Raw genomic sequence first — 27,163 nt, 5'->3', positions numbered from 1 at the left:
AGAGTGTGAAGTCATGTGGTACAGCATCTAAGCTCATTGAGCTTAGATGCTGTAAGCTGGGAATAAGCTTAGCTTATCTAAGCTTAGCCTAGCTTCTAAGCTAAGCTTAGCTTATAAACAGGGAATAAGCTTAGCTTCCGTACGTTGTTTCTCTCCTTTTCTTTTGTAGATTCACCACATGTCATGTAAGAGTGTGAAGTCATGTGGTACAGCATCTAAGCTCATTGGTCACAGGGAATAAGCTTAGCTTCCGTACGTTGTTTCTCTCCTTTTCTTTTGTAGATTCACCACATGTCATGTAAGAGTGTGAAGTCATGTGGTACAGCATCTAAGCTCATTGGTCAAAGTGCTGAAATTAAGATTGCGATTGTAATAAGGTTTTTGTGCAGGTATAAATATTTGCTGTTATATTCTCATACGCCCGACTAAAATCAGTTAATAATCAGTCCATTTCAGAGCTAAATGATGTGTTTGGTGCGGAAATGTGTGATGCCAGCAGGAGTCTGAGGAAATTTTATAGCTTGGACTTTTCAACCTTATCATTATACTTTATTTTCCTGGAGTATGTAGTAGTGGACTGTACTCTCTTTTCCTTTTCCGGTACTATTATTGTAAGTGATTAGATTCACAAAGCAGTCCTGCACTTTGGCCTTCTGTATGAACGAAAGCTCAGCGTTCGGCGTATTTGCAATGCCGACGGAGTTTGTAGCCGTTGAATCGAATTAGTATGAGGTTCCAATCCTCGGCCTCTGCTTCTCTGCCGCTGATTTAATTCTGGACCATTTGTATCACCAGCACTGGAAATAATCATATTCATCTCTTCCTGCCGAAAAGTCATCAAATGAATTAGAAGAAGCAGAACTAAACTAGGACTGTGAGCGCTGGACTGAATAAATGGGTGGCTTCTTCACCGAGTACTCGGGAATATTGAAAATGGCTGTGTGCGGCCGTGCTGCAGGTAATAACACCCATTTAGGCTGCTTATCGTGAAAAGCAGAGCTGGCTCTCTTCGGAGGGGTGGCAGAGGAGACGGAGGCAATTAGAAAACATTAAAAAATTATAGTTCAGGATGAGGAGGTGTGTATATATAATATATATATATATATACTTATGAATTTGGTTGGAAATGGTGCTGTCAGTTTCCTATCTGTATCTCTCTCTCGCTCGGCTGTTTTATCGAAAATCTTACTTTTATCCTCTAATATGAGCCAGAATTTCTTGTGTGAGCTCTGTTTACTCAGTCATCAGGTTCATCTCATCATCCCGGGCAGCTTTGCTTCCACCTCCTGAGCTCACGTTTACCGGAGGCGCTGGTACTTTATTCAATAAAGCATTCCGGAGAGGGCAGTTAAGGAGTGAGGCAGTGTAATTGCGTCCACAGGTTGTTAATACCATGCTTTCAGGTAATGCGTGACCTGTGGTGTTTACGCTACTTTGATATTCCACCTCTCCTTCCTTCTGGAGCTACTTCCAAGCCTAAATGACCCACTTTAGTCCACGGATATGAGTCAGATTCGCAGCTTCGTTAAGAGTTTAACAGTCCCCCGCCATCACCGCTGTAGATTATGATGTAACCTCGTCAAACGGGCCAATCAGGGAGGTGTGAAAGAAAGCTGAGAACGAAAAACAAGAAGACAGCAAAAACGGAAATTGAAATGGCGGTGCAAACCTAACTAAAAGAATTTCAGTCTGTTCAGCATACGGTGGGGGGTGAAAAAGAAAAAAATCCATTATGTTTGATACTGCCTCAGCTGCAGTACGTCGCTGCCAGAAACCAGGGAAATGATATTAGGCGAGTTGTAATGCGATTTCTGCGATGTGCGAATATGAGATCCTAATGGATTTGAGAACACTGGAGCAAGTCTTTATCACCAGTATTTATTCCCCCGGTTGCAAATGTAATTTGCTAAGTACAAGACGATCAGCTCTGATCCTGGTAGGAAAATGGAGGGTGGGAAAGAAAAGAAGAAGAGTCAGCGAGAGTTTGGGTATAAGAGAGAGTACAGGAGAGACCGGTGGAGATATCGGGCTTTGTCTCGAGAGCAGGAGGAACAAAAGAAGCAGAAGTGCCCGTGGGTTTGTGAATACGAGTGATGAGGAGTCAGGCTCCTTTTCAAACACGCAGCCTCTCGTCTGAGCTGAATGAGGGGATTTTTCTAATCATAGAAGCCTGAGGAAAGATCACTATTGTGTTCTCATGCCGTATCTGTGTCTACACAATGCTGATGTTCTTTATAGGCATGGCTGTGAAATGCTATTACGCAATTTGTACTTACCAGCCATTTCAAAATGAACAGCTGCATGTGCCATGCATGTTACTTTTCAATTCGGGGAAAAAAATCCAGTAGGATTGGAGAAAAAAAACAAAAAAACAACAGTGTTTTGGGCTTTATTTGTGAATTAATTTTTACTTCATAAGGCTTGCATATTGATTCAAATCGTTAAGGGTTTCTTTGTATCGTGTTTCATAGAAATTGCGTTATGATGTTCACGATAAGTGGATTATATGTAACCTCACAAAATATAGTATTCAGATCCTATAAATCTTTGTGCTCAGTCTGATATAGTGCCGGTGTAAATGAAATTAAATGGGACTGATAAATAAAACTGCTTGCTGTAATCATCTCAGCATTGAAGAATTAATGCAGAGAAATGGAGTAGTTAAAATGTTATGGAAGAAAGAAAATGGTTCAGTTGCAGTGGGTAAATTAAGGATCGTTAACACGTCCTTTTGGGAGGGGTGGGATTATTTGTTTAAAAAAAAAATAAAAAAAATTCTGACCTATCAAATGTTACAACAAAAATATCAAATTTGCATAAATGATTGTCTTTATTTGTGTGTGTGTGTGTTTTTTTTTTTTTTTTTTTTTTTTTTTTTTATTGCACACTGGGACCAATTAAATGTTTAATGCTGAAAAATGCCAAGCTCTAAGTAGAATTCTCCAAGAGTTTTTTCCACCGCTGATGAGTGGGCGTATTTCAGAAAGCACTGAAGTCATCATAATGAGGAGTATTAACAAGCTCAACTGGAAAATAAATAAATAAATAAATAAATAAATCTCAGGTTTCAGGGGCAGATGTGATTCATAATTTGAGGAAACCAGGCGTGTTGTCTTAGTAACAGTGCGACTCTTGGTGTATACAGTAGAGTGTGTACAGATGACAGGCCATTCCCAGTGCTAAATTTCCCACACTTTAATATTTAGCGATTAAGGCGATGTCTGACAGCAGCGCACAACCTTGAAGTCGTTTCTTCGCTATAAAAAAAAAAAAAAAGTAAGTAAACACAGTTGTTAGCAGTATTGGTTCGTGGGTTTTGCTGATAATTGGGCGCTGTAAGATTTTTACCTCATTACCATGTGCTTGTACGTGTGTTTTAGAAGAGAAGCGCAGACGTAAAGACTTGCTTATATTCTTTGCGAATATCTTAATGGAACCGAGATTGGGCCTTCGTAACAAGTTCATAAGCATCGTGGTAACATTGCTAGCACTTCTTGTGAATTTTGTGTTCATGAAGCATTACAAATGCGTGTATGTCATGTTATGGACATTTTATGAAAGCATTTACACCTGTATAAATGTTTGTGAGTAGTTTATTTTATACATTTATAACACTATGAATTCAGAGTACATAATGCCCTTTTGATATATGTTCAGTAATTACAATAATGTGGTGATCTGAGATATATAGATACTATACCCAAGTAGTGAATTCCAATAAAAGCGCACCAATGTTGCTAGGATACATAGATATTATGTAAAACTAGGAGGTTGTACGTTCGTGGTTTATGGTATTATGCATGTAACTATAACTATTTATAAGCATTCATCGTTTATAGATATAGATTTGATTGACCGATATTGATTTTTAAAATTTTTTTTATTACCGATACGATTATTTGCGTGTTTGTTTATGATAGCCGATGTTTGTTTATTGTTTTACTTCTGTTTTTGACATAATGATAACACCACCACTGAACTGAACAAACCGTTTTATCTATAACCATTTTCTTCACTTGCATACAAAACAAAACGCCAATAAATAGAGAGGTCTGAAAAAGTGCAGTAAATTAAAAAAAATAAATAAAATAAAGTGCTGTTACTTTTTTAAAAAATATATATATAAAAGCTTCGATGAGGTAAACAGATTACATGACTCCGTGAGTTTCTATATTTCTTAACACCAAGCTGCATAAACTACATATCATGCGTTTATCTAACACGTCTCATTTGTACTTTAATGGCTGTTATGTTAAATAAATTTTTATCGATTAAAGCAAAGCATGTACACTTTACCTGCGCACACCGTTGTTGACTCCGTCTCCCCTCTTCCCTCAGATTCGGTCCTGCAGGCAATTCTCGAAACGTCCACAGTCGGTGGATCCGATATTATAAAACCGATAACCGATTATGGAAAAATGCTTAAGTATCAGGGAAAATGTCGGTAAAACCGATTATCGGTCAATCTCTAATCAGGACACATGATATCCTCTAATATCTGTTCATTTCGAGACCCTGTGTCGATTTGTGATCAGTAGATACTAGACCAAAACGTGTGTTGTTGTGCATTATAACACAAGATTCGCATGTCAGAGTTTAAGCATATAATTAACAATTTATAAGCATTTATTCAGGCTTATGCCAGTCATGACACATTATGGCTTTCCAACATGGTGAATGTTGTATTTATAAAACATTAACATGCCATAAATGCATTATATGTTATGTTATGTTACAGTACCATGCAAAAGTATTCAACCCCCTTATAAGACATCAGATTAGTCCGGATTACAAATGACACTTACACAGATTTTGTTCTAGCCAGTAATTTTATTGCAGTACGCTCTTAAAGTAAATCTGTAAAGTCCGAATGCTCGATTTCTCAGCAGATCTTTAAAAACTGAAGAAAGCTGCTAGCATAAATATCCAACTCCTTCAGATGAGTACTTGGTAGAACCACCGTTAGCTGCAGGAACAGCTTTAAATCAGTTCCTAATAGCTGTTGGATGTTGTTTATTGACTGCAGTTTTCAAACTGTGCTACAGATTCTCATTATGATTCAGATGTGGACTTTGGCTTGGCCACTGTCGAATATTTACCCAGATTCTGAGGATGAAAAGAGTTCCAAAAGTATGATGCCGTCACCACCACGTTTCACTGTAATTGAGCTATGGCCTGCGTTAGGTTTGTGCCACACACGGCGCTTTGAAACGGGCCTCTAACAAATACCTCAAAGAACTCTTTCTAGCCACGTCTCCGGTACAGTCTTCAGTTATGCAGAGCTCTTGAAATGGTTGTGTGTTGCACTTTCACTCCACTCTCAGCCGTTGTACTCTAGAACTCCTTCAGAGTGACTGTTGGCCTCATGTGGCTTTCCTCACCAGTCTCGGTCTTGTTTTCCGCTGTATTTTGAGGGAAGGCCTGATCTGTGTAGTGCTTCAGTGGTGTGATGCAGCGTCCACTTCCTCACTATTGATCCACCTGTACTTACTGGCATGTCCAACCTCTTGGATATAATTTTGCAGCCTATTCATGAGTTATGAAAATATATTACCTTATCTTTAACGTCCTTAAAATGCTACTTAGTCTTAATTTTCACCCTTTTCCTTCAGACTGACTGTCTTCAATGACCGTTTAGCTGAGGTCTTTGTCCAGGAAATGGGAGCTGTTTTAATATTTCACAGAGGAAGTCCAATTATAAGGCAATTGTGTCCACCTTAAGAGAATATCTTTCATCTGAAGCTTCGGGAACCTGGGCATTTGAAATGCTTTCTGACCAATAATTAAATTTTCGAAAATTCACTATAAGAGAACATGAGATTGCAATAAAAATACAGACAGCAAGAATATGTGTATATATATATAATTTGTTATTCAGACAAATTTGATCAACGCCAGCTGGATTGAATGCCTTTCCAGTTTAAATGTCATGTTGTTATACGTATCAAATTCCGACTCTCAAGCCATTGGGACTTTAAGAAGCTTCTGCATCAGCTAAACCAATAGGACTAGTATTGATACGTCATAGATGATGTCTCCAAGCTTTATGAATGTTTTGTAGAAAGAAAAACCGAATAATTTCCAAGGTTAGGAGACACAATTTTCGCCGATTAGAGTCACCCATCATGGTAATTTAGTGTTCTTCTGTCTCAATTTAAAAGTCTCTAAAGACAAGTCTTGGCATTTACCTACTGTAAGGCCTGCCTAATTGCTTTATAAAAGATGTATACAGTGCTTATGAATGTTTTATGAAGTGATTTGTGAGTGTGTGTATATTACAGTATATATTAGTTTGATAAGACTTTAAGAGAGTAAGCTTTATCACTGTTGTTCCTGCTCACTCGGACGGAGACTAATCACGGCAAGACTCTGATCATTACTTTCTCATTGCGTTCATTTAGATTGTATCCTCTCTTCAGGTGAGGACGTCCTTCTGGGCTCATGGTCTGTTCTCGTGACCATGTCCTCTTCACTGATCCAGCGTGAACTGTATGAAAGGACCATCCATCCATCTTCTATACCGCTTAATCCTTTTCAGGGTCACGGGGAAACCTGGAGCCTATCCCAGGGAGCATCGGGCACAAGGCGGGTGCCAATCCATCGCAGGGCACGATCACATACACTACGGACACTTTGGACATGCCAATCAGCCTACCATGCATGTCTTTGGACTGGGGGAGGAAACCGGAGTACCCGGAGGAAACCCTCGCAGCACGGGGAGAACATGCAAACTCCGCACAAACAGGGCCACGGTGGGAATCGAACCCCCGACCCTGGAGGTGTGAGGCGAACGTGCTAACCACTAAGCCACCGTGCGCCCTTGTATGAAAGGACAAAGGTTGTTATTCCTATTCCTGAACCCAAAAACATCAGAGCCTTGAGGCCGTCTTCATTCCAGGCCATTCAGAGACCAGCATGAGCACATGGCTAGATTTATTTACGGCTGTAGATGTTGTTCATGTCATTCACTTTCACACATGCTAATGTGAAGTGTAGCGTGGCAACCGCATCACGTTTTGCTGATGCATTTTCACCTTTCGGGGCTACGGAGACGTTTCTTGGCAACAGTGAACGCTTCTGTTTAACAGTTTGAGACATTGGCAGAATAAATGTGTTCACCTAATAGGTTGCTTTTCATACCACACTTGAGTTTTTAACACACACACACACACACACACACACACACACTTCCACTCTTTTAGATAGACCATTGTCTCTATCTGGGGGCCAAGCACCATATGGAATTTTCCCTCACTGCCGGCTTATTTTACCACGGTTTTCTTTTCACATTCAATCAGCCGACAATGTACCTCGAACCAATTTCAATTTACTACCTGGCTGAGGCGATGGAGCCGCTTGTGGTAAAATTAGGGTGTAAATGGCTGCCAGGGGATAGAGACGTGGCTTAGAGCGAGGAGGGGGGGTGAATAGAGGAATTCTTTAGTCAGATCTTTCTGTGAATGGCTTTTCCTGAATGCTCTGACACCAGGAGCTATCTTATTGGATGTCTGATTCTCAGGACGTGCGAGCATACCACATAAAAATGTGGGTGGTCTTCACATTCAACATGCAGATGAATGCAGTTTTTGCACTCCCTATATTCCTTATGATGGTGTATGCTTTTCTGAAAGGGAAAAAAAAAACCCCACCCTTTTAAGCCCCGTAGAAGATTCCAATTTTTCTTGTTTCACTGCAGAACCTTAAGTCCAGGAAGTGGAGTTAGACTTGATCCAGTTCCATCTAAGCCACAAGTCCAGAGAGTGGAGACAACTCGGTGTGTTTCAGAATGGATGCGTGTTGTACGAAGAGCATGGGCAATTTGCACCATCCGGATTCAAACCCATGATCTCTCGATAATGATTTGTTATGACTCTTGAGAGCCTCTAAAAGGGCTCTGCTTCCTTATCTGATAAGGAAACACACACTCTAACTAGACCCTTTAAGGGTTTCCCTATAAGGCCAATCAAAAGAATCCTGTAAAAACACCCTAATACACTGTACATGGGTTTGGTGCAAATTTTTTGCCTTCTCTTTTGTACAAAGGCAATGCAAACATTTGCATTCATCTGCCTATCCTGTTCTCAAGCATTGTAGGGGAAGTGGTCAGTTAGTAGATAAGGCTTTGGGTTACTGATCAGAAGGTTTCGAGTTCAAATCCCAGCACTGCCAAGCTGCCACCGTTGGGTCCTTGAGCAAAACTCTTCAACTGCTCAGTCTTATCCTGCCTCAGTTATAAGTCGATTTGGAGCCATTAAAGCGCCAGCCAAGTGATCAAATATAACAAATAATCCTGGAGTTTCAGACTTGTCATTTGAAAGATTTCGATTTTTATTTCTTAGCCTTGTCCTGGTCAGCTCTGCTGACGCCTTCAGTCTGCCACTTTTATTCCCAAATTACAGCTGGAGTTTTGGTCCCGTGCCATTTTTAAAGTCCTTTCTTTTTTTGCACAAACCTCTTCCGCTTTTGCTCTTTCTCTCGGTGACAGGCATGGGGAGCGGTTGTTAAGTTCACTCTCTCAGGCGCAGGAGGCTCAGAGTGGTCAATACTCAGCTGAGTCATTCTCCGCATTATCATTTATGGCCTTTACCTCATGGAGGAGAAGGAGGAGGAGGAGGAGGATGGAGTTTAGGGGAAGAGAAATAAGTAGTGATGTACAACATTTATCCATCCATCTGTCTGTCTCTTAGTAAACAGTGTGGTTTGTTGATAATTGAACAAGCCCACAAGGCTGTCCACTGGCATTAAGGATGCCCACTAACACTAACAGCAAAGCAGTATTCCTGAATGTGTTAGTAGCCTGTAGAAGGCTGGTAGGCAACGAGGCGGATCGAGGACACAGGAGTCCGTAATAAGAGAGTGACGCTGTCTTTTATTCATCATTTTTATCAAAGCACTTTACAGCACTTCTCTTAGTAAACAAAATTATGGGGTGGGGAAAAAGAATGCATAAAAACACGTACCACGATCCTGACAAAGACAACTTACCTTACGGTTAGGTGTAACCCCTCACTCATTACCCGCTAGTTCTCTGCACAACACCTCCCATTCATAGCTGGTGTTTGACCACGCCCTTTCTGCCACTTGGCCAATGAGAAGAAATTAGAAAACAGGTTTCAGATTGTAAACATTGGGGGGGTAAATTCCCTCCTTGTCCGTCTGCTTTTCAGTCCCCGAGGTCAATATTTTTTGCATTATATGTATTATAATTATTTTAATTCTATCCATGCGTAAGATTTACACACCATGTCGCCGTGGAGAAATCTTCTCGGATGTCTTCGTGTCAAGCGAATAAAGTTAGGATTGCTGTAAAGCACCTGTAGAGGAGTTGGTTAGGTAGAAGTCAGAGTTGTCAAAACTAATCAGAGGTAAAAAAAGAAAAAAAAAAAAACTTTCTCAAACTACTACAGCCGATTTCAAACTGCGGCCAAATTACATCTAAATTATATCAATCAGCACAGGATTTTTTGGCTCCAGATGAAATTGATTGGAAGCAGTTCTAACTTCCTGGATAAAATCTGGTTTAAAAAAAAAAAAGAAAGAAGAAGAAATCTGTAGTGAATTTAAAGGAGTTTCAACCTTCAGTAAAATGTCACGGCATTAAAAGAAGAAAGCGAGTATTTTTACCAGTTATAAATTCACGTCTGCAGTGAGTTGAATTTCTGAAAAGTTCATTCATCTTTCACATTTATTAGAGTACTACATTAGTAAGTAAGCTAAGTGGCTTCTTGGATTTTTTTTTTCCTATACAGCTATTTTTTCCACCCATCATCTTTTAGCTATTCAAGCACCAGAGGACCCTGAGTTAATCTTTTTGCCATATCAGATTGGTAGTGATGTCATGCATTGACTGAAGGAACTGCCAGTACTTTGAAGGACTGGAACAAAATCTGGTAGATAAAGAATTATTATAATATAAGAGCAGCTGCACTCGCTGGTGTACGTCTACAGGATATGAGGTTGAAGCTAACGATGTCCTGAGAGGCTCGTTCAGTATTTACACAACTACTCTTCTTCGCACTTGCCTGATTATAACGTCCTAGCAAAGCGACAAACTATAACTGGAAAGTCGCGGCCTGAGGAGAAAGTCCAGTGTTCGTTAAAGAATGGGCCTCTGTCATATCTGACCTAAATATCAGCACTCAATGAGGCTTATTATTATTATTATTATTATTATTATTATCGACGAATGGCTCCTCCTGCTGCATCTGTCAGTCAACTCCCATTTAACGTCACAATCAGCTGCCTCTTCTGGACCGCACTCTGATTTGGGGTCCTTAAGGTCCCACTAGGGTTTTGTTGCTGGATTAGCAGCGGGTTTGCTCTCTATTTGTGTTCATTCCCAGACGAGAGTGCAACTATTCTGAGTGCTGAGACGACTTCTGATTAATGACAGTCTTTTTTGGGAGGTTTAAGCTTCTCGGTGTTTATCAGGCCGGACATTTGTTCCAGCAGTTTTCCATTTTCACAGGTAAATATCAGATAATTTTGTTAGTTCCACAGACCATGAAGTAAAACTCAAAAAATATATTTAAATTCCATTATAATTTCACTGTTATTCTAACATCATCTGTTTGCCAGGGGTCTGTGGATTTGTGATTGCAAGCATAAAGAAAAAAGGAGAAAATCGCAGCATGATGTACTGTAAGTGTCGTGGTATAATAAAGACATAGATTTAAAATGAAAACTAAATTATGACACAACTTTTATAAAAGCTTCTTTTGTAATTAAAAATGCGCTAACCTGCTTGCGGTCAGCCATCAGTAGTGGTTTTATGACTGATATTATACTGATTTTACTGAATTGTTTTGAGCCTGCTGTTGTATACAGAGCACTTCCTGTTCCTGTTTGTAGAAGCTTGTGTTCCTTATGGGCAGTGGTGGCTTGGTGGTTAAACATGGGGCAGTGGTGGCTCGGTGGTTAAACATGGGGTGGTGGTGGCTCGGTGGTTAAACATGGGGCGGTGGTGGCTCGGTGGTTAAACATGGGGCGGTGGTGGCTCGGTGGTTAAACATGGGGCAGTGGTGTCTCGGTGGTTAAAGGCTCTGGGTTACTGATAAGAAGGTCAGGAGTTCAAACCCGAGCACTGGCAAGTTACCACTGTTGGGCTCTTGGGCAAGGCCCTTAACCCTCAACTGCTCAGTTGTATAAATTAGATAGATGTAAGTCGCTCTGGATAAGGGCGTCTGCCAAAATGCCGTAAATGTAATGGGGGGATGTACGACTTGTTATAGAGTCCTTTAAAAAAAATAATTTTTCTCCTGGTCTTTAATTAGGGGTCCAAGCACATAGTATTGGAACCCTGCTGAATTTGTATTCGAATCGTGCAGACCAAACCGTACAGGTACGTTCACACACAAAACGATTGTATGTCGATGTACTATGAAGTCGCAGGTAGGCGTTCCTACTACTTGTTGGCATAGTAACATGGATGGCGCAACTAACATTCCACTTTTGACAACAAACCAGTTTTCTTGCTGCTAAAATGAAACATTCTGGAGGGAGAGCGGTCTTGTATAAAATTCTCGTGTGTGTGTGTATGTATATATGTATATATGCATGCATCATATCCTTTCGAGACGAAGGAGAAGCAGCGTGTGCTCCGTGGCAAAAGCTCAAGTGCCAGTTAGCTTAGTTTAGTTTACGGCCACTGGCGGGCGCTGTTTGTGTTGTTGTACACAAAATTCGGTGTGCTGCGTCATTCTGTTCTTTAATCTTTAGTAGATCACTGAGTGACTTCAAAAGCAAGGTTTTTCACACAGTTAGCATTGAGGTGTGGACACAGAACATTTAAGTGTGTTCATCTGTGTTCTCTTTATTGTTGTTTGTAACTTGGCAAGAGCTCAAGAGCTGTTGGCCAAGAGTGCTTGGACCCCGCAAATTGCTGCTTGCGGCTATATTTATATTTCATTTTAGTTTCGTTTTATGTGATATATTTAAGATTTGCAAAGTGACTTTGACTGGTAGAAAGGTGCTTTATTATATTCTAAACCGCATTCCTGAATCGCTTGAGAACTCTGACTTTATGGTGGAATAATATTGTTCTGTAGTAGAGAAGAGGAAGGTGAGTCTGGGAGTATAATTCGTCACCGCGTGCCCAATCTCATTTCCTGTTGACTGCAGGATTCTGAGTCTCTTATTTTCTCAATGTGATAGATTCTACTGGCTTTAATTGAGCTGGAATACACACACACACACACGCACACACGCACACCTGCACACACGTGTGGATCGTCCTTGTGTGTTCTGGTGCAGACGGTTCAGCACTTCCACTCCATCTCCATTCATGTCTGTTTTACATTCCTTACTTTTTAATCTGTTTTATTATAAAAAGCCGTTCAGCTCGTTCTCATCTCACCTGATTCCGCACGGCTACAGCAGCGACTACGAGCAGGATGGATATTAGCGCTTCCCGTGATGAGCTGTGTAGCCCGAGGACACACAGTCGGTTCAGTGTTCCTCTCAGATTATATCACAGTGATGCAGAGACAATTTACTCGCTTAAATTGGAAAAATAGAAGGGGGGGAAAAAGCCTCTGGGAAATCGCTTAGAAATTGTTAGCCATACACTTTAGCAACTTTAATAAACAAAACAAACAAACAAGTCCTCAAATCATACAAATAAACAAACAACAAAACACACACACACACGAAGAAATGAACTTTTCACAAATATAAACAGATATAACAATTGAGAAATCCTGTACAAATCCACAAATAGCCAAACAGGCAAATCCCAAATATGTATGTAATTAATAATAATAAATAAACCCCATACACATAAACAAACAGATACACAAACAAATCCCACATCACAGATATGGTTTATAAGTAAATAAGTAAGTAAATACAGAAATCCCAGATAAACAAACAAATAAATAATCAGAGAAACTCCGCCCATAATTAAATAAGGAAATATAAACAAACAAACACACACACAAACCCACAAATAAATAAACCAATCATTTAAATACATCCGTAATGTAATAAATAAATATTGTGGGAATAAATGAAAAAAAGAAATCTCAACTATACACATAGATACAAACCATAAATTAATCAATAATACGACTACAATACATAATAAATACATCTGTGCAAATTAACACATGGGGACAAATCCCAGATATTAGGAGAGATTGATGGAACACACACACACACACACACACACACACACACACACTGGGATAAAATTCACAAAAATAGTCCTCCAAGACAGTATTAATTACTGTGCTGATCTTCTGCTTTCTAGTGTTGTAGTATTAATGTTTACACTCTGTGTGTGTGTGTGTGTGTGTGTGTGTGTGTGTGTGTGTAAAATCCACGGCACTCTGGAAAGCTTAATTGTGAGCTGGTGGGCAGCTGCGTGGGTTTGACCGTATTTATTTTCCTACGAGGTGGAAGCTGAATTCATCCGACGGTAAAGACAGTTTAGATCGCTCTCCGCAGAACACGGAGTCTTAATGCATCCTAAAGGTTTTGACTTCATCGTTCAGACCGTGGAGCCGAGCCCGGCGTGCTCTCAGCACTGACCTACTGCCATCTAGTGGTGCTGTGGAGCATTTCAGTGCTCTGATCCATGCTTATAAAGTCTTTATAACTGCACTGTAAATACCCTTTACTGCCTCACAGTGCTAAATGGTCGCTTTTATGCTTCATGCGTACCGATTTCGCTGTGAAACCGTTGGGGGGGGGGGTGGTATGGAAGCGTTTATGGTATTTTAAATAAAAACGAATGTTATGCGCTCTATAAACGCTTTAAAATCACCAGCTTGAGGCGGCGTTTTACGATTCAGGGATTCAGTGTGTGTTGAAAGGTTACTTCCTACTGCCGATGCGATGGATATCTCACTGTCGCTCTAATCTCTAATCTGATTACACTTCTGCTAGCGCTGCACTATTCCTCTTCTGTTAAGACACGGGAGGTGTGAGGTGCTTCACGCCGGACGGTTTCTCAACTCGCTGACTACTTCTTGACTCTCGTGTACATTGTGTGCAGCGGAAATATTCAGTAAAGTTAGAAGTAGTTAAAATCCTATATCTGAAAGCCTGACTTTATTTTTATAAACAGCGGTTACAAATGTAAGGAATAAAACACTCAGGAGGGGGCGCGCTCTTATAGGAAAATCATCAGTGACTCAAAGCGGAGTTACTTTTAGAATAAAGGAAAAAAAAATTACAAATAAATAACCAACAAAAACAAACAAACAAGTCCACAAATAATTTGTGTAAATGAACCACTAAGTGATTGAATGAATGAACAAATTAATTCATTATTTAATAATTGAACGGCTAAACAAACAAGCAAATCCTGAAAGATAGATAGATAGATAGATAGATAGATAGATAGAGTAAACGCCACACATAAACAAACAAGCAAATCTTAAATGATAGATAGATAGACAGACTCCAAACAAACAAGTACACATGTACAAATACTTTCAAAAATATTTCAAATGAATGAATACATAAACAAACAAATACATAAATCCCATATAAATAAACACATGGCTAAACAAACAAACAAACAAACAAATCTCCTAAATGGCTATCATTGGCTAATAAGTTGGTAATACTTATTCCTGTGAGTGTAGACAATTACAAAGAGGCAGATGTAAACACACACACACACACACACACACACACACACACACACACACAGTTTATAATTTAAAAAAATCTGTGCTGATCTCCTGCCTTTAGTCTAGTATGATTAATGTGTAATGTGCGTGCGTGACGTTTTTAAGACACAAGAAGAGTGTTCCAAAGCACTGACACTGGAGACTCCTTCCAAAATTGTCTCCTTACAGAAAACGTTCTACATATCAACGGTTTTTAAGATCTTTCTTTTTTTTTATTTTTTTTTATGAAGCGTCAGCCACACGGGTTGATGGAAACGATGACGTATTAAACTTTCCAGAGCTGCTGACAAATTCATTCAGCACCTTCTAACCACTCAGAATGGAGAATTCAACAGTACTGTGGTACATAACAAGGTTATAATAAACGTCCGCTAATCAGAAACGTGCCCACGTAGTATACGAGAGATTCTATTGTGGTTTTTAAAAAACTGTAGTGTGTTGTCTCATATTTGAGATGTCCGTGTTTGAAGAAGCAGAATAATAATGCGACAGCGTGTGTAGTTATCCCAGAGTCCATCTTTATTTCTCAAAGAGATACTACATTCCTCAGGTTCAGAGAGAAAAGAAAAACCCTGAAAAGAATTCAGACCATCATTCCTGACCTATTCTTACATCCCTACCTTCTCTATTAGAGCCCATTAGAGACCAGGGTTAAAGGATGTAAACGATTGAGCGACGTCCGACGCGCACAAAACGTCTTGGTGAAAATTCATCTTTTCAGCACGATTCAGCAGTTTGAGGCTGAGGGTCAGAACTTAAAAGCTGAACGTCAGTGCGAGGCCTAGTGCTGGCCATCTTTCTGACCTTAACTCCACCGGAGCGGTTATATAACCGGGAATCGACGCTCCAGGTCATTTTAGAAAGCTTTGCACTGTGGCGTTGAATAAGTAGAACGGAAACGTTAATACTAACACGTTATGGAGTCTGACCGTCTCGCCGGATACTTCTTAAATCTGACGTATATCGAGTACTGTTTGGAAGCGAGGAATAAATCCACGCTGAAGTCGATCGTTTTATTATGCATGTTTTATTCCTGTTATTTGCAGTGCACGTTTAAAAAATGTATTAAAGAACGAAATGTGATCTTTTATCCGTTTGTAGTTACATTCAGTGTTGTGCGACATCCAGGACACGAGCTATGACTCATGTTACAGCAGCTGTAGACGGTCATGCGTGACTAGCATTAAGCTAATATTATGAATGCGTTATAGCATGATATGATTATGTTCATTGTTTATTATAGATATGACCTTCATAGGAAGTGTTATCAAGATTAGATATACAGTAATGAGGAAAATTGTACATATGCATACATATATACATATGTGTATGTGTGTGTGTATATATATATATACACACACACAGAATCCTCTCACACTTTTCTGTTGATCTCCCCAGACAAAAATAAATAGTTTGTCGTCGTGGTTACTCCTCCTCCCCGTGCCTTAACGACAGCACCATCCTGTCAGGTAAGGACGTCACCGCTGTCTTAAGATAGGTGCTGTCAGTGTTAACGCACTCCTCCGGCTCACTAGAGGCAGACAGGTGTGTCATTAGGCTTGTTAAACACACTGATTTGGGCCCCAGCACCTGATTAGGTGTCATCCCGAAATGTAGGCGTGTGAGTGTAGTGTTGACATCGGAGTCTGACCACCAACTGACCTTTTGCTTTTCTGCTCAGTGAACAAACTATCCAGATGTACAGGAAAACACTGATATTGGTGGATGTTCCATTGCGGTGTGATTGTCCATCACATACCTGTCGCCTGGTGGCGTTAGTGGCCCGGTTAAGCCTGTAGTCAGCACCCCCAGGCCTGGCTCCAGGGGTGAGTCTCAGTAACACTAATCCAGGCAGGGTACACTTAAGTCTTTTTGTATGGGTCATGCGGCTCACTCTTCAACTGTTCTCTCAGATCTGTTCACCGACACTGGCCCTACTGGGAGCAATCAAACTCCAGATGTGGGATCTGAACTTTAAAGCTCGGTGCTTTCAAAATCACATCACATGAACATCAGTGTCGATCCCCACGACTCGACCCTACACCCTGAACACCTCCACACTGCAGTGTGTCAGTCAGATACATAAACGACAGCCTGAGAATGCTTATCTCTTATTATTGATGGTCCGAGTCAGAGGCTTTTTCCCCATCTCTCCTCCCTCGCTCTTTTCTTTCCTCCTCCACCTATTCACTAATGCATACACATATTTATGCTGAATGTATGGTTTGATTACTGAGCGTGTAATTGGTTTGGGGGTAGAGGAGGAGGAGCGTGAAAGTGGCTTTGTGCGGCAGTGTGTTTATGCGAAACACACAGAGTGGAGGACAGCCTGCACGCCGTAATCCAGCTCAGGCCTTGGGCTCACACATCTGTTTTCTAATGACAGTTAATTAGACGCTGTCGAGCGCAATCAGAAGCAGGCACCACTAATAAACTACTACCCTGTGTGTGTGTGTGTGTGAGAGAGAGAGAGAAGTGGGGCTTGATTGAGAGAACGCATGTCATGCAGAAGAGTTAGAGGGTTTTTGCTGCCTCAGGGGTTAATTTGATGATGATGATGATGAGCAGCGCTTGTGGAGCAGGAGACGTCTCACAGGCAGTAAAACCAAAATACAGCCAGTTTATTCTCTTTCTTACCTTTATATCACACTCCTCTCACCTGTAGTTCAAGTCTGTTTAAAAATAAAAAGTGGCGGGGAAGGGGGGAGGGGTTCCCAACAAAATTACAGTAATTATAATATTACACAAATCATTTCAAAATACTGAAAAATATATTTTAAATTCAATGTTGTTATAATTTCTTATTAACATTTAAAACCTTAAAATAATTATGATAGTCGTCACGCTGATTAGTCTTTTCAGTGAGAATTGAGGTAATTGATGATGTCACACTGAGGGCTCTCTCTCTCTCTCTCTCTCTCTCTCTCTCTATTTCTGTCTCTCTGTCTCTTTCTCTGTCTGTCTGTCTCTCTCTCTCTCGTGTTTCCCAGTCATTCACTCCTCTCCTCTTCCTTATTTTGTTTTTACTTCCTTCTCATTTCTTTGTCTTTCCTGCCTTTGTTTTTTCTCCCTTTCTCTACGTTCGTCATTTCCTCTTATTCTGTAACACTGTCGTTCCTTCTTTCTTTCCCGTTTTTGTTTTTCTGCCTACACGATTTCCCTCTTTTTCAGTGTCATTTTCTCTCTCTGCTCCTTCTTTCTTTCTTCCTGTTTCTGTTGTTCGTTTTGCTCATCTGTCTCTTTGACCTCCATGCCAGCACAGGTCGTACCTTTTAGGGAATCTAGTTTTACTGTTATTTTTCTTTCTATCTGCTTGTCTCACACTCCATATTTATTCTTTCTTTCTTTCCTTCTTTCTCGCATGTATTTGTTTATTTTCCTTCTTTCTTTCCTTCCTTCCTTCTTTCTTTCCTTCTTTCTCACATTTATTTGCTTATTTTCTTACTTTCATGCTTTCTTTGTCTTTTTGTCTTTCTTTTTCTTCTTTCTCGCCTGTATTTGCTTATTTTCTTTCTTTTTCTTTCTCTCACGTATATTTGCTTATTTGCTTTCTTTCTTTCTTTCTCACATGTATTTGCTTATTTTCTTTCTTTCTTTCTTTCTTTCTTTCTTTCTTTCTCACATGTATTTGCTTATTTTCTTTCTTTTTCTTTCTTTCTTTCTCATTTATTTGCTTTCTTTCTTTCTTCCGTACTTTCATACTTTCTTTTTCTTTCTTTCTTTCTTTCTTTCTTTCTCCTGTTTTGTTTACCTCATCTTGCTTATTCCTTGCTTTCTTTTATTCTTTTTTCATTCTATTTTTCTTTCTCTTATCTATCTCTTTTAGCTCCTTGCCAGCGCTGTGTGTATTTTAGTAAACTCAAATCTATTTTTTATTTAATTTTTCTTTCTTTCCTTCCCTCCCTCCCTCCCTCCTTCCCTCCCGCCCTCCCTCCTTCCTTCCCTCCCTCCCTCCTTCCTTCCCTCCCTTCCTTTTCTATTCTTCGTTTTGCTTATCTGTCTCTTTGACCTCCATGCCAGCACAGGTCGTGCCCTTTAGGAAATCTAGTTTTACCGTTAATTTTCTTTCTATCTGCCTGTCTCACGTTCCATATTTATTTTTCCTTTCTTTGTCTTTTCCTCCGATTCCTTCTGTACTTTTCTCCTTTTCTCTCGTTCTCCGTCCGTTCTCATTCTCTTTTTCACTTCCCTTTTAATTTCCCTCTCTTTATATCTTTCTAGTTATTGACCGTACACTTTGTCCTCTTTCCTCCACTCTGTCTAGGGAAACGGAGGGATTGGGACAGGGCCGTCCCTGACCCGGCACCTTGTGGAACGTTTCTCACACCACTGCGCACAGTAAACAGATCATGTGTAGCTATAAGTAGGTGGAAATGATCAAACTGGCAACCGCGCATACGCCAGCATGGGGAAAAGATGGGCATTTTGTTTATCCGTCACACCGAGTGCCTCTTCTGCCCTGTGTGTGCGTGTCAGGCTCATTATCCGCCGGACAAATGAACGTTGCCTCTTGACGAGCAATTACGGGTGCCATTTGGTTGCCATTCGGTTTCAGCAGGAGGTACCCGAAAGAACTCGGCTTTTAATTACGTGCCCTAATCTCCTTATTAACTCTGAGTTATGCATTGTCTCGTACAGCGTAACCGTTGGCCAGTCCGTGAAGAGGGGCGGGAATGGGAACGGGAATGGAGCGTTATTTTTCTAGGATCAACTTCTTGGATGTTAAATCCTGAGTGAAAGACGGCTGGTTAAAGAGACAGCTGATTTGCAGATAAGCAGATACGATAAGCAGATTTGAGCGCTACTTAATTAAGATTTCACAGACAGGGACGGCCCACACCGGTGTCGCCGTGGAGACTGAGCTCAGGGTCCGGCTGTGTAATCCACCCTGGGTTTCTTTGGTTTTGTTTTGCTTTGCTTTGTTTTCACGTAAAAAAAAAAAAAAAAAAGAAAAGAACTTACTTTGACTCACCAAATGGACTGTGGTGCCTTTTAATTGCCGAAGCTGGCGCTGAGACAGACTGTGCTTGTGGTGTGAAACGATATAACTGTCACAAAATAGACTGCGCAGTTTAAATGATAATCAGAATTATTTATCACATTCATTCAGCCAATTCAGGAACCAAACAGCTTTTATTGCACGGAACAGAAAACAAGCTCGTCTTTCATAATGTACATTACAAGCAGGATTTCCTTCATATGGATAAATCTCTAAAGCAAAAATAAATCTTATTAATTGGGTGTTAATCTTTTAAATGCTAGATCAGACTGAAAATAAAGAAATGATTAAAGAACCCACCACCATCCAAATACGCAGTTGAATCATATGAACGGAAAGCTGATGATTAGAATTGATTTGATTTTGAGTTAAACATGGTAGTACTTTCTACGAAGGTCATATTTAAAATGAGCTGTGAATACATTCGTATGGCGGTATAACGTATTCATTATACACGTCGTTATAACAATATATGCAGGTGGATTACACTTTAGAGCTATTTTATTATGCATTATGGATTGTTAATATATAAGTAACGTTCTTTAAAAATTATACCACTGCAAATATCATGAAATTATACTACTAAATGTCACAACGTTACAACACACTGCGTAACCTTACAGCATATAAAAAAAGAGATGAATTCATACATTTTAAAATCTATATTTTGAACGTATATATTTCTGTAAAGCTGCTTTGGGACAATGTCCATTGTTAAAAGCGCTATACAAATAAAACTGAATTGAATTAAACATACTGCAAAACTTTACGACATGCTGCAAAACTTTACGACATGCTGCAAAACCTCACGACTTACTGCAAAACTTTACGACATGCTGCAAAACCTCACGACTTACTGCAAAACTTTACGACATGCTGCAAAACCTCACGACTTACTGCAAAACCTCACGACATGCTGCAAAACCTCACGACATGCTGCAAAACTTTACGACATGCTGCAAAACCTCATGACATGCTGCAAAACTTTACGACATGCTGCAAAACCTCACGACTTACTGCAAAACCTCACGACATGCTGCAAAACCTCACGACATGCTGCAAAACTTTACGACATGCTGCAAAACCTCACGACATGCTGCAAAACTTCACGACATGCTGCAAAACCTCACGACTTACTGCAAAACCTCACGACATGCTGCAAAACCTCACGACATGCTGCAAAACTTTACGACATGCTGCAAAACTTTACGGCATGCTGCAAAACCTCACGACTTACTGAAAAACCTCACGACATGCTGCAAAACCTCACGACATGCTGCAAAACCTCACGACATGCTGCAAAACCTCACGACATGCTGCAAAACTTTACGACATGCTGCAAAACCTCACGACTTACTGCAAAACTTTACGACATGCTGCAAAACTTTACGACATGCTGCAAAACCTCACGACTTACTGCAAAACCTCACGACTTACTGCAAAACCTCACGACATGCTGCAAAACTTTACGACATGCTGCAAAACCTCACGACATGCTGCAAAACTGTACACATAACTTTACACATACTTCAGAACTTTACGACATACCGCATACTCTCTAAACTGTGATGCCTTTTCATAAACGATTGTAACAGTGTGCATGATGCTTCATGAGTGCATTATAATCATATGACTGTAGTCCTGTGTCATATATACATAGCTTTCATGAAACGTGTTACCGTAAACACCAGCTAAATACATCATAATAAAGTTTCTGATACAGGATAAGAGCAAGGGGATATGATGATGAGACGATATTGTCATATAAACGTTATAATAAACTTCTCTGAGTACCGTAGGTGTCGATCGATGTTAGTGCCTTTAGAACATTAGCCTCAGTCCCTCTACCCACAGGCCGAAGTGTCGAGTCTGACATCATTTGGACACTTTTCTGGCAGCAAGCTTCAGCATCTTGAAGATTGTAGTCCGATTGGCTCGATGCATTTCTGTGTATACACACTTTCAGCAAGAAGTAATTAACTGATAAGCTGATAAGCGACAGGGAAAAAAAGACTTTAGCCGTGTCAATCAAATTGCCTCTTTCTGTGAAAGCTGGTGGTTCTTGGTCATGTTTACTGATGATGTTTACCAGACTCTCTAGCGAATGCTAATCTTTTGTAACTCCAGTGTTACTTGTCCATGTAACTGATTGCATGTAAAAGCTTTTCTGTTTGTTTGTTTCCCCACACATAGGTTGTACTTTCGCAGATTTGTTTTGATCCATTACGGAACGTTTTGCAGAAGCTAATGAGACGAGTGTCCTGATAGATGTGACGACAGGTTCCTATTTCTTTGCTAACTGTCTAATGTTATTTATTCAGCGAGTCTGGTTGCCAAGCTCCCAGTAACTCTGGACTTCACTTCGCACCTGAGATGCACTACATTTTGCTCATCTACTCTATCATATCATATATATATATATATATATATATATATATATATATATATATATATATATATATATATAATGAGACATCTTCAAGTTATAATATATATTTATATATCATCTGCCTCTAAATGATATCTAATGTTAATCGTCTATATTTAGCTCCGCTCTCCAATATTGCACTTATAATTATATTTAATTAGCTGAGGAAGACAAAAAAAAAGCATTTATAGCATGGTTAATTGACGAGTTAAAAGACGAGTACGTGTCGTGTCATATCTTATACATTCGGACAAGTTTTCTATCCGCTCTGCTTCTCACTGTCATGTAACTGTCATGTACCTGTGAAGGCAGGAATTTCTTAGTAGGGCTTCCTGCTTAGTGAATGATTTACCTTTGCTCTTTTTCTTCTGCTTCTTCCTTCTGATATGTCAGAGAACGCTCGGTCTAAACCTTCAAACACACGTCAGCGTGTGCAAGACTGGATTCTGCAACACACACTCACACATTCTTATACTTGATACACGTAATTCACTTAAATCAACTTATAAATTGAGTAATATTCTCACGAAGGTGTATTTTAAACGAAATGGTTAACAGTTATTACATGAGACTCGTGGAAAAAACTCTTGAAAAGTATTTTTTTTTAATTGTTATTAATTAATGTATGTATGTATTTATTGGTTTATCATGGAGACACCCTGAGAAAATGCTTTATATATATATATATATATATATATATATATATATATAAATAACATGTCTACAAGGCATGTTTTAATTAGAGTACATTTTATTCTAAGAGAAAAAATCTAATCAAAAATGTGTGTTAATTCTCATGTGTGAGAATTATTAGCACCCCTAGACGTTCTTATGCGCACCATTTCTATCTTTTATTTATTCTTATTTTTTGTTTATTCACAAACGTGTGACGAAGGAGGTCACAATCAGACCAGGTTAACGCTGTAACACTGTTAAAATGAACCCCTGCCAGAACTGAGATGACCTTCGCTGAAAAATCTCTTCACTCTTATTTCCATATCACACTGTTTTGCTCCTGTGTGCTTTCAGAAACAGCATATGTCCTTGTTGCTATTGGATACAGAGCGCTGGCTGCATTAATCCTGCGATTGTTCTTATTATTCTGGTGATAATTTTTTCCTTTTTTTTTTTTTTTTTCTTCTTCTCACGTCTTGACAACATGGTTGATTGCTTCCGCTTCATATTTTTGTTCGGCGCTTCTCTCCGCCAGCGTTTGTCGCAGAGGCGGCAGCAGCAGCAGCAGCAGCGGCGCTCGCTCGTCTCCAATCAGATCGGGCTGAGCGGAATTTGATTAGCCCGAGAAAGCCGACGGGCCTCTGAGGCAGCCATCGCCTCGTATTTACCTCCTAATGCGAGTGATCAGGAAGATTTATGTGAGCAAAATAATAACAGAGAAGCCACGGACGGGATCTTGGAGAAACACCAAGAGAGATGAAAGCCGCGAGAGCAGGATGTACACACACCATAAGGGATGAATAATACGGCAGAGGGCATTTACGCCATGGACATGATGGATTGATGATGGAGTCATCTTTTTTTATTGCCTAAACGGTGGCACTGTTCAGGGACACTGGCATATATCCGTACATATATTTCTGCTCCTGGGGTTTTGATAAGTGTAATAGGGATTTCACGATTATATTTTTTATCAAGCTGCCGTGTAATCATGATAATTATCATAAGTTATCATGGTCTCTCAAATTAGCGAGTCATAAGAGGCCGTAGTTAATGATTTTAACGTTTCCAAATGATATTCAGGTGATAATTCGATGAAGGAATTCAGCCATGATGATGGGTAATCACTTGCTTCGGCAATATTAGTCATAATTGTTTGGATTACCTGGGATAGAGTATTGCTGTAGGAACTCAGCTTTAAAAAAAAAAAAACAAGTTAACTAAGGGCTCCAGAAAACATTTTAGAGATACGGGAGTTTATCGTGTACGGTAACAAAGACGAGACGCGATCGATTAGGAGGCGTCGATGGTGACGGAGAGCCGAAAAGTCGTCAGAGCGAGACATCTGAGTGGTAGATAAAATGACCGCACTGACTCTCACCGATTGCGAAGCTGTGTAAACGGTGTATAAAGAGGCACTGAACAGCCTCAGGTTGGTAAAACGCTCCTCTGAAACGTCGCATAACCGCCAACTCCACCCTCTTCCAAATGAATACCCTACAACCATTTGTAGAGCAAGACACGCCCCTCGGGGTGGGACGTATACATTCTAGAGGGCGTTTAATTAGATGAATGCGAGACGAGTACAACACAACTCATCGTTAAAGGTTCATCGGTTTTCCCGGAAAGGATACACTAAAAATGAAAACGACAACATCTATCTCCTAAACAGTTTTTTTTATTGTTTCAAGGTATATTAGCATAACACTAAGGCACTCGTACAAAAAAAAAAGCAGCACCTGAAACACCAATATTGATTTCAAGGCCACTTTAATGGACATCACTGAAACTAAGGCTCCATTTCTGATCAAACTGCAGCTCACCTCATCATAAAAATAGCTTTTTTTTTCTGAGCAGATGGACATTTGTTCTTATTGACTGTTTCACTGGTTCATTTTTTTTTTTTTTTTTTTTTTACACCAGCATTGGAGCACTTATAACGTGCCAATTTACACAAACCCATCTGCGCCGATCTCTCATTTGCTGGCCGTATTAAGATGGAGACCGAGATCGCGTTTACGTGCTCGGTAATGGCCTGCGTTGATTGGGGCGGGATTGCGTTTTAGGAAAAGTTTTACTCTTGAGGACTGAAGGAAGTGAGCCAAGTTTTAAGTCGTTTCTTTTTTTTTTTAAGCTGTTTTCGTGCAGCGCACACGCCGAGAGAACTCAGCATCCTCGACTGGCTGAGCTAATTGGCTGGAGCGTTGCTGAGAGAAGCGGTTTAAGGTATAAGCCTCTATGTGTATGTGGTGATCAATCAGTACTCCTGGCTGATCTATAGCCACTGTCAGTTGGTGTGGGAGGGCTTGTTCCCTCAACTACACCTCCTCTCTCCCTCCCTCCATCCACTTACATACTCATCCCATGTGCTTCACTAGAGACGTGCCAAAATGTAAGTAAATAAATAAATACATAAACAGACTCGGATACATTTCAGTGCTATCTGCATGCCCGGTTGCTTGCAGCCCCATCATGTGGGACGGAGTTTTCGACCGTTTCCCGGCGCCAGACCGAAGCTTGTTTTCTACTTTTCCCTTTAGCAATTTCTCTGTTTAACAGCACACCGTGCTGAGATTAGGGACATGTCCGTCCACGTCGGTGCAAACCAAACCACGCACGCTAAAAGAACACTGTCTCATAGGTGAATATTCATCCACGTCCCTTACACCGAGCTGTTCAGCCGCCTGAGTGTCACTACTTGAAGCTCCGCGAATTTCCATTTCTAATGTTATGCCATAAATCAATCATGAACGCTCAGTCTGTCACGTCTTACCTGACAGCCAGTTTGGCTTCAGCTTTGACAGATGTGACAGATGCTCATACAGCAGCAGCGTGTGCTGTGTGGTCTGGAAACCTAGCCATGCATTACTGCTTTCTGGCTTCGTGTTTTAAACTGGCCCTGAAATCAAAATGGGTGTTTCGGAGCTTTTTGTACCCGTCTTTTCGAGTATGGGCTCCAATTTCATAGCATGGTGTGTACTGGACACCAATACTGGTCGCTCCAGGATTTCACGATATTGCGTTCACAGAAAGTACGCAAAATCATGCAAACTCGGCAGTATTTGGAAGAGCTTGCGATTTTTCAAAATGGGATTGTTATTGTTTTTTTCCCCCTCAAGATTTGGGCCAAGACGTGTCGTGCGACGTCATCACGACGCGCGTTCAGCCGAAGCCATCTTCATTTTACGTGCAACGAACATGAGTACAGCTAAAAGGTCTCATTTACAGACAAACATCACTGTGAAAGACCACGCAAAACAGTTTTGTGTGGCTGCGATTTTCCACAAAAAACGCTGCATGTTGCATCGCAAATTTTGTAAAAAAGTCTTTTTTGGCCGCAGCAGTCGCAGAAAGGCTGCGAAATTCTGTCCGAAATGCAGTACAATCGTATGGATGTCTAGAAGGTATGTGTCCCGCCCCAGGGGTGTGTCTTGTGCTATAGCAAAAATGTACGTCTTCCTATACACTGTTCCCTTTTCCAACCATCGCCTGGTGGGGGAAAAAAATGGTTGGAGTTATTCATTAGGAATAAAGTGGTATATGTGGTTACGTGATTTTATAGACTTATAACTATTCAATAATGAAATGTCGCTACTTCGGACTGGTCAAGAACGTGACACCATGAGCACTTCTTCTGTCTCCCGGTGACGACCATGCTGCTCTCCATCTTTGTCGACGCATATGATACTCAACGTTGACTCAAACACGTACGCAATCTTGTCGTCTAGCTGAACGCCGTGGTAAGTTCTCCGTAATTAGCTAGTTTCTTTGCGCTACTATGACGTTTGTTTAGAGTTGGCGGAGGTGCGGTGTATCTTGGTGTAATGCTGTTGGCTGTCGTTTAAATCGGTCAATACACAGAAATGATGACTTCCTGTTTCAAAAGGAAATACAGGACCAAATCATTTCACGGGGAATTTAAGCCGCGTTCCGAGTCTGGAGTAAACGTACTGACTGCCGATTCTGGCGTTTTCCGTGCATGACTTGTATATGCTTTTCCTGTCTTGAAGTTTTTATGTTCTACTGTAGGATCTTACTCTGTCCGGTCTCCGTCTCTCAACAGGTTCATTCAGGAGATCGAGTTGAGCATGGGTCCGGGGAAGCAGTGCCAGCTCCGTACCTTCCTCACCTACTACATCAACGAGCTGTTTCTGAACCAAGTACGCACCGAGACCAATAAAGAAATCGAAACCGTCACTAAAGTGGCTGATCCTCTCAAGATCCTGGCCAGCGCTGACACCATGAAGAACCTGGGTGTCCAGAGACCTCTTCTACAGGTAGCTTTCCATATTTTTATCCCCATTCCCTCTTCTTCTGTCTGTCTCCTTTATTTATTTATTTATTTATTTATTTATTTATTTATTTATTTATTTCCCCCTTTTCTCTTTTTGTGTACTCTCTCTTGGTGTGCATTCAGAACAC

General features: G+C 40.4%; 1 protein-coding gene across 1 annotated transcript in view; it reads left to right on the top strand.

Annotated features, from left to right (window-relative positions):
* The window catches only part of exoc4 (exocyst complex component 4), a 164,116-nt gene that overhangs the window by 83,905 nt on the left and 53,048 nt on the right, over positions 1–27,163 (top strand). Inside the window, exon 11 of the mRNA XM_053650543.1 lies at positions 26,805–27,018. Coding sequence (XP_053506518.1) covers positions 26,805–27,018 — 214 coding nt within the window. The remainder of the gene's footprint in view (positions 1–26,804; positions 27,019–27,163) is intronic.

This window comes from Ictalurus furcatus, chromosome 19 (genome assembly GCF_023375685.1).
Source record: "Ictalurus furcatus strain D&B chromosome 19, Billie_1.0, whole genome shotgun sequence".
NCBI classification, from domain to species: domain Eukaryota; kingdom Metazoa; phylum Chordata; class Actinopteri; order Siluriformes; family Ictaluridae; genus Ictalurus; species Ictalurus furcatus.
This window is presented reverse-complemented; position numbering and strand designations above follow the sequence as displayed.